The 7,352-nt window shown below is 49.3% G+C and overlaps 1 protein-coding gene across 1 annotated transcript in view; it reads left to right on the forward strand.

Annotated features, from left to right (window-relative positions):
• Adsl (adenylosuccinate lyase) overlaps window positions 1-7,093 on the forward strand; it is a 20,217-nt gene extending 13,124 nt beyond the window's left edge. The window contains exons 6-13 of the mRNA XM_021182892.1: window positions 82-128; window positions 1,406-1,496; window positions 2,675-2,744; window positions 2,895-3,042; window positions 4,454-4,544; window positions 5,496-5,585; window positions 5,973-6,149; window positions 6,997-7,093. Coding sequence (XP_021038551.1) covers window positions 82-128; window positions 1,406-1,496; window positions 2,675-2,744; window positions 2,895-3,042; window positions 4,454-4,544; window positions 5,496-5,585; window positions 5,973-6,149; window positions 6,997-7,083 — 801 coding nt within the window. The 3' untranslated portion in view covers window positions 7,084-7,093. The remainder of the gene's footprint in view (window positions 1-81; window positions 129-1,405; window positions 1,497-2,674; window positions 2,745-2,894; window positions 3,043-4,453; window positions 4,545-5,495; window positions 5,586-5,972; window positions 6,150-6,996) is intronic.
• Window positions 7,094-7,352: the final 259 nt, after the last annotated feature.

A 7,352-nucleotide genomic window follows, 5' to 3' on the forward strand; every position in this document is an offset into this window, starting at 1 on the left:
AGTGCTGGGATTAAAGGCGTGCGCCACCACGCCCGGCTTACACCTATATTTCTAACAGGATGTGTCTTGTCTTTCTCAAAGGTGGAGCAGCTTGACAAGATGGTGACAGAAAAGGCAGGGTTTAAAAGGTACATTCCTGGGGGAAATGCTGGGTCCCTGTTAATGACAGGCCTCTAAATTCCACTCTCTCCTCTTCTTCCTCCTCCTCCTCTTCCTTCTCTTCTTTTTGTGTTTTGTGTGTATGAGTGTTTTACTTGAGTGCATGCCTGTGTGCCACATTTGTGTTTTGTGTATGTACCAGTGCTTTACCTGTATGCAGCCTGGGTACCACATTGGTGCTTGTGGCTGGTGCCCACAGAAGCCAGAAGAGTGCTTTGGATCCCCTGGAGATGAAGTTATGGATGGTTGTGAACCGCTGTGTATGTGCTAGGAGTGGAACCCAGATCCTCTGCGAGTACAGCCACGTACACTTACTGCCAAGCTATTTCTCCTGTTCTTTCTCTCTTTAATTTTTTTTTTTTAATTTTATACATATGCATGCGTGTGTGTGAGAGCCAGAAGAGAGTGTCAGGTCCTCTGGAACTGGCATGACATCTGTGAGCAGCCATGTGGATGCTGGGTATCAAGCCCAGGTCCTCCTTAAGAACAACAAATGAAGACAGGCAGTGGCACTCACCTTTAATCCTAGCTGAGGCAGGCAGCTCTCTGAGTTCCAGGACAGCCATGCTCTTAACGGCTGAGCTATCTCTCCAGCCCCTTGGTTTCCTGAGTGCTTTATGCATATTGCTATTGTGGGTTTGTTTGAGATAAAGTTCCACTTTGTAGTCCAGGAAACTCAGTGTCGCCCAGACTGAGCTTGAACGCACCAGAGTCCTTGTGCCTCAGCACCCAGTGCTAGAATTGCAGTCTGAGGTCACAGCGCCCGGATATGTTGCTGGCTTTGTTTCCTGGGATCCCTCAGTGTGCCTGTGTTGAGACCCCCAGGCTCTTCCATGATTCCTTTTTTTTCCCTGGCACCTCATGGCACTGCAGGGGCCATGGGCATTTAGGTTCTATTCTTCCTTAGACCAGAGCAGCTTGGGAAACAGGGAAACAGCTTGTTTTAGAAGCTAGTTGCCAGTCAGATCCTCTGAGCTCCTCATAACTGAGTGTTCTAGGATGCCAAGCCATTGTTTAGGATCCATTTTTGGTTAGTCTATAGTGCAGTCACTTTTTTATTTTTATTTTTTGAGACAAGGCCTCTATATAGTCCTGTCTATTCTGTTACTTTCTGTGTAGACCAGGCTGCCTTAGGTCTAGAGAACTGCTTACCTGTGCCTCCTGAGCACTGGGGTTAAGGCGTGCCCCACTGTGCCCAGCTGACAGTGACATATTTTAGCATTGGTCTCTTTTCTGTTTACGCTAGAGCCTTCATCATCACAGGACAGACCTACACACGGAAAGTGGACATCGAAGTGCTGTCTGTGCTGGCCAGTTTAGGAGCATCGGTGCACAAGGTGAGTGGGACAGCCTGTGTGTGTGCATGCAGGCTGGAAGGTGGGAACGCCAAGGAATCCCCAGACAGACCAAGGCAGCCTCAGGCTCTCAGTTAGTGTCTCTCAGTACGTTAGGCATAATAATTTGGGATCTATAGGGAAAGCCTTTAAGTTGAGTGTGCTAAAGGAAAAAGTTACTCCTACATTTTTTGAAGGATGTGTTGAAATTGAAATTCCTCAGCCAGGTGTAGTGGTGCATACCTCTAATCCCATCATTTCAGTGGGAAAGGCAGAACTGGTCCAGGGTCCAGGGTATTTTTTAAGATTTAATTATTGATTTATTCTGTGTATATGAATACATCATCACTCTCTTCAGACACAACAGAAGAGGGCATCGGATCCCATTACAGATGATGGTGAGCCACCATGTGGTCACTGGGAATTGAACTCAGGACCTCTGGGAGAGCAGTCAGTGCTCTTAACCAGTGAGCCATCTCTCCAGCCACTGAAACCCTTTCTTTTTAGTTTTTTGAGACAGGGTTTCTCTGTGCAATCCAGGCTATCCTGGAACTCACTCTGTAGACCAGGCTGGCCTTGAACTCAGAAATCCGCCTGCCTCTGCCTCCCAAGTGCTGGGATTAAAGGCGTGTGCCATCACCGCCCAGCTGAGACCCTTTCTTAAAGAAAGAAAAAAAGATAATCATATTGTTTTTCCATTACACACACACACATCTTTCTCCTGTGTACACAGTAGGTCTGTCATTCTGTCATTCCCCCACCCCCACCCCCCTGCTATTATCTCCCCCCTCCCCCCAAGTCAGAATCATAGCCCAGGCTTGCCTCAAACTTTATTCAGCTGCTAAGGTTATAGATAAACATGACCACACAGAGCTTTGTTATACCTTAAGCAGTTTTTGACAGAAACATTTCTGTTGCTGTTCTGTGGTGCTTAGACTCCAGGGTCCTGTGCATTCCAGGCGAGTTTCCCTACAGAGCCAGCTGCTGAGTCTCTGTTGTTTGTATTTGTCATCCCAGCTTTTCAGGAGCAGAGGGAAGCCTGGGTAGAAACTCTAGGACCTCCTAGGTAGGAAGGGCTGGCCTTGAACCCAGCGGTAGCATGGCATAAGAGTTCACTGCCTATGTGAGCCTAGCTTCCCGGGTACCAAGTGCTGGGGATGATACCCGGTCTGCCTCCACAGATTTGCACTGATATACGCCTGCTGGCAAACCTGAAGGAGATGGAGGAGCCCTTTGAGAAACAGCAGATTGGTGAGTAGAGGCTCCGGAGTAGCATAACCCAGCACTGCTGGAGAGGTGTGGATGCCTCCATGACTTTTCAGCACCAGCCTAGCAGGTACTTATGCACCTGCTATCCCAGATGTCTTTCTGCCTTTGCATCTTGTTCTCTTCCGTGGGCAGGCTCCAGTGCAATGCCATACAAGCGGAACCCCATGCGCTCCGAACGTTGCTGCAGCCTGGCCCGTCACCTGATGGCCCTTACCATGGACCCACTACAGACAGCGTCTGTGCAGTGGTTTGAACGTACTCTGGATGACAGTGCCAACCGGTCAGTGATGGGGACAGTGCACACAGTACGGGGAGGAGGGTAAAGGGAGGAAGCCAAAATATGTATTTGAAGATGTCTGCTTCCTTACCCTCAAAGAAGCTTGGGCTGGAGCAGTGAACTTGGCTGTTCCCCTAGTACAGTGATTGTAGAGTCCAGGCAGTCTTCCAAATAAGGATGATGGCTTAGGGCTTAGTGAGGAAGTGCTAATATGTAACTTAATCAGCAGAATGCTTGCCTATAAGCATAAAGCCCAGGGTTCGATCCCCAGTACCACAAAAAGACCAGATGGGCTACCACATCCCTGTCATTTCAGCTCTCGGGAACAGGGTTAGAGCCAAGAGGATTAGAAGTTCAAGGTCATCCTCAAAGGAAGTCAGTGTTCAGCCTGGCTTAGAGAACCTGTCTCAAAAGAGAGGAAGTTTAGAAACATAAAGGATGATCAAGACAGGTACAAAGACACAGAGGCAGGAGGTCAACAAAGAGCTACCTATTAGGTGAGGAATGGAGCCCTTTTGGCCAAGGCATGAGCACAGGGAGCAGAGTGTTTGGAGAGTCTCAAGGCCCCCAAAGGAGTCTAGATTTGCTATGAAAACCTGTTTGTTCATGTCTTCCTGTCTATTATTTTCATAATTTAGGTTATTTTATGTGTATAAGTGTTTTTCCTATCTGTGTACAATGCTTGCCTAGTACCCAGAGAGGTCAGAAGAGGACATTGGATTCCCTGGAGTTAGAGCTGTGGGTGGTTGGAAGCTGGCCATGTGGGTTCTGGGAACCTGAACCCAGGTCCATTGGCAACCATTGGTCTCAACTGCTAAGCCTCTCTCATATTTTAAATGATCTCTAGATTGTATATCACACCTGATACTGCAATGCTGGGTGAATGCTTGCTGTCACTATCATTTAGGGAATAGATAAAAGAAACTGACTACTGAAGCAGTTTATTCTCCAAACATTCGGATCCGTGGCTGATTGAAGCCATGGGTGCTGAGTGCTCAGATGCAGAGGGCTGTGCTAGAGGGTGTAACTGATTTAGTTTGCCTGATGAAACTCCTCAGCTTCATTGCAGGAGCCACTGAACGAGCTAGACCCAAGCCCACCTGAGCCCAGTGGCCATGCAGATGGATGTAAGTAAGGTTAGCCAGCTGGCCACCTGCCGAGACGCTCTACCCCCTGTAGGGAGAGCACATTGGTGGTAGTGAGCAAGAGCAGTGAGGGAAGGCTGGCCTCACACTGGAGTCTGAGGTGGAGCTCTGGTTATGACGTCTGCTGCTAGAAGTGGAGGAGGTCAGGGTTGTGAGGATGTTAGGGTGTGTGAAGTCTTGGGACTGAAGGAAACTGCCCGGTAGAGCAGTTGCTTGGGGCACGCCCCAGGTCTCTGGCATTTGATTAACTGAGTGCATTTGTTTTGTAGACGGATCTGTTTGGCTGAAGCGTTTCTCACTGCAGATACTATATTAAACACCCTACAGAACATTTCTGAAGGATTGGTGGTGTACCCCAAAGTAAGAGGCCTCTGGATATGGAGGGAGTGCTCTGGAGGGAGTGTATTGGGTGCTAGCCCAGCCCAGTCAGAGTTCTTCTGCCCAGACCCCATCCTAGAGTTCAAGTCATAGCATAGGGAGCCAGATCTGTGGAACTGACAGACAGACGTGCATACAGACTGCTGGGGGGGGGGGGGGGGATACTGAATTGCGTTGACTGTGAGCACCGCAGGGAGCCAGGCAGAGAAAGTGGAGCCAGTTGTCTTGTTTTTGTTGGTGTTTTGTAAGTGGGTTTCTTTTCTTTCTTTTTTTGTTTCTGTTTTTTTGAGACAAGGTTTCTCTGTGTAGCCCTGGCTGCCCTAGAACTTACCAGGCTGATCTCAAACTCACTGAGATCCAACTGCCTCTGCCCCCCCCCCCCCGAGTGCTAGGATTAAAGGTATGCAGCACCATACCCGGCCAGTTGCTTTGCTTTAGGTACCTAAACCAGATGGATTCATCTTCACGATGTAATCGTTGAATTGGGACACTGAAACTAAACAAGTGGAGGGAGGGTATTTGATGTGTACATATTTTGTCTGCATGTATGTATATTATATATGTACAGTGCCCATGAAGAACCAGAAAAAGGTGACCGATCCCTGGGGACTGGAGTCACAGGTGATTGTGAGCAGCCATATCTGTGCTGGGAACCAAACCCAGGTCCTGAGTAGGAGCAACCTGTCCTCATAACCACTGAGCCAGCTCAGCAGCCCAAGCGTGTAGGGTTAGGGATTGGCCAGGAAGCTGCTTCTGAAAGTTTACTCTTGAGAAAGGAAGGGAAGGAGGGAATCTGGATATGTAGGAAAGCAAACAGTGCTGATAAAGGACAAGTCACCCATCTGTGAACAGGGCCACTTCACGGCCCCATGATGCATTCGTGTGACCTGCTCTGGCTTCTTAATGTTGAGACATCTGCCTTGGCCTTTCTAGGTAATAGAACGGCGCATTCGGCAAGAGCTGCCTTTCATGGCCACAGAGAACATCATCATGGCAATGGTGAAAGCCGGGGGCAGCCGACAGGTATGCCAATGGTGAATCTCAATGGTGAACCAAGCTGGGATCGTGGCTCACACCTTTAATCCCAGCACTCAGGATGCAGAAGCAGGTGGATCTGAGAGTTCAAGGCCAGCCTGGTCTACATAAAGAGACTCTGTCTCTAAAAAACCTGAATCATAAGGGATGTCCTAAGGTCTGCATCTTCTGTTGGAAAGGAAGAGGCAAGAGCCTCCTTCATAATGTGTTCTGGGGGAGGACCATCTACCCCAGTGTCCCTAAGCTGTGCTCGGAGGGGAGGTCATGGAGGAGGTGCTGTAGAATCGCCTGCATAGCAGGGCAGGTTCTGAGGCGATGTCTGACTATAAGGTCTACACGGGCAATGATGAGCTGACACTGTCTCCCTCTCCCCAGGACTGCCATGAGAAAATCAGAGTGCTTTCCCAGCAGGCAGCTGCTGTGGTCAAGCAGGAAGGAGGCGACAATGACCTTATAGAGCGCATCCGGGCAGATGCCTACTTCAGCCTCATCCACTCACAGCTGGAGCACTTGCTGGACCCCTCTTCTTTCACTGGCCGAGCACCCCAGCAGGTAACTGTCCAGTAGGATGCTCTGAGGAGTCTGTGTCTGTGCTGCTGATGCAGAGCCTGAGCCTCTGGGAGTATAGTAAAGGCTGGCCGTGGTGGCTCCGGCCTTTAACTCCTGCCCGGATTACATAGTGAGTTCTAAGCCAGCTGAGTTGCATGCATCCATAGAAAGATCGTCTTAAAACAAAGGAGTAGAGATCCCCCTACCCCAAGGATGTGAGAGTTGTCCTTCCCTGTGGTATCCTCAAGGTCAGAATGCTTGAAGCATGGCAGCCAGTCAGACATCAGTGGTGCGCTTTCATCCAGCTTTCTGAAATGAAGAGTTACTCATTTCTTTTCTCAAAGGTCAAAACTGTGCTTTAATTTTGCAAGGAACAAAATGTTTAGGCCGTAAGGACTCACACCACAAAAGCCCAAGTTCCTTCTAGCTCCAGCTCCAGAAAATCCAGGGTATTGTTCAGCTCTACTGACGGCCACACACAGGCACAGGCACACAGATGTAAGCTTGAATAAGATAGCGATCATGGGGTCTTTGAGCCAAGGCAGTGGTCAGTACAGGCAAGGGTGGGAAAGTTAGTCCCTTGGAGACTGGTCAGATGAGCCTAGAGCTGAGAGTGGGGGAATGTACGACTTCAGTGTGGGTGTCTGGCAGACTTCAGAGGAACCCTGCCTCTGCATGATGGTCTTTATGCATGTGCTGGGATGATGTGTTTCTTTCTGGGAGACATAGCTAACAGACAGCACACGCTCAGTGGAGGAAGCTTTAGCATGCTAGGTCTTGGTGCTGGGAGTGGTTTGAAGACGGTATTAACATTCCCTTCCTTGGTCTTATGTTTGCTCTTCCCTGGCAGGTCCACAGATTCCTGGAAGAGGAAGTGCACCCCCTGCTAAAGCCCTATGGGAATGAGATGGCGGTGAAAGCAGAGCTGTGTCTGTAGAGTAGGAGAGCTGAGGAGAACCCGGTTACAGTGATTAGAGCTTGCTGATTACAGTGTTAGAGTTACTGCTGTGTTCTGCGGCACTCCTTTACACACTCAGGAAGCAGAGGCAGGCAGATCTCTGAGTTGAAGGCCAGCCTGGTCTACAAAACAAGTTCCAGGACAGCCAGAGCTACACAGAGAAACCCTGTCTCAACAAACAGAGGCTGGGGACATGGCACTGACTGCTCTTCCTGAGTTCAAATCCCAGCAACCACATGGTGGCTCAC

This window comes from Mus caroli, chromosome 15 (genome assembly GCF_900094665.2).
Source record: "Mus caroli chromosome 15, CAROLI_EIJ_v1.1, whole genome shotgun sequence".
In the NCBI taxonomy this organism is placed as follows: Eukaryota; Metazoa; Chordata; class Mammalia; order Rodentia; family Muridae; genus Mus; species Mus caroli.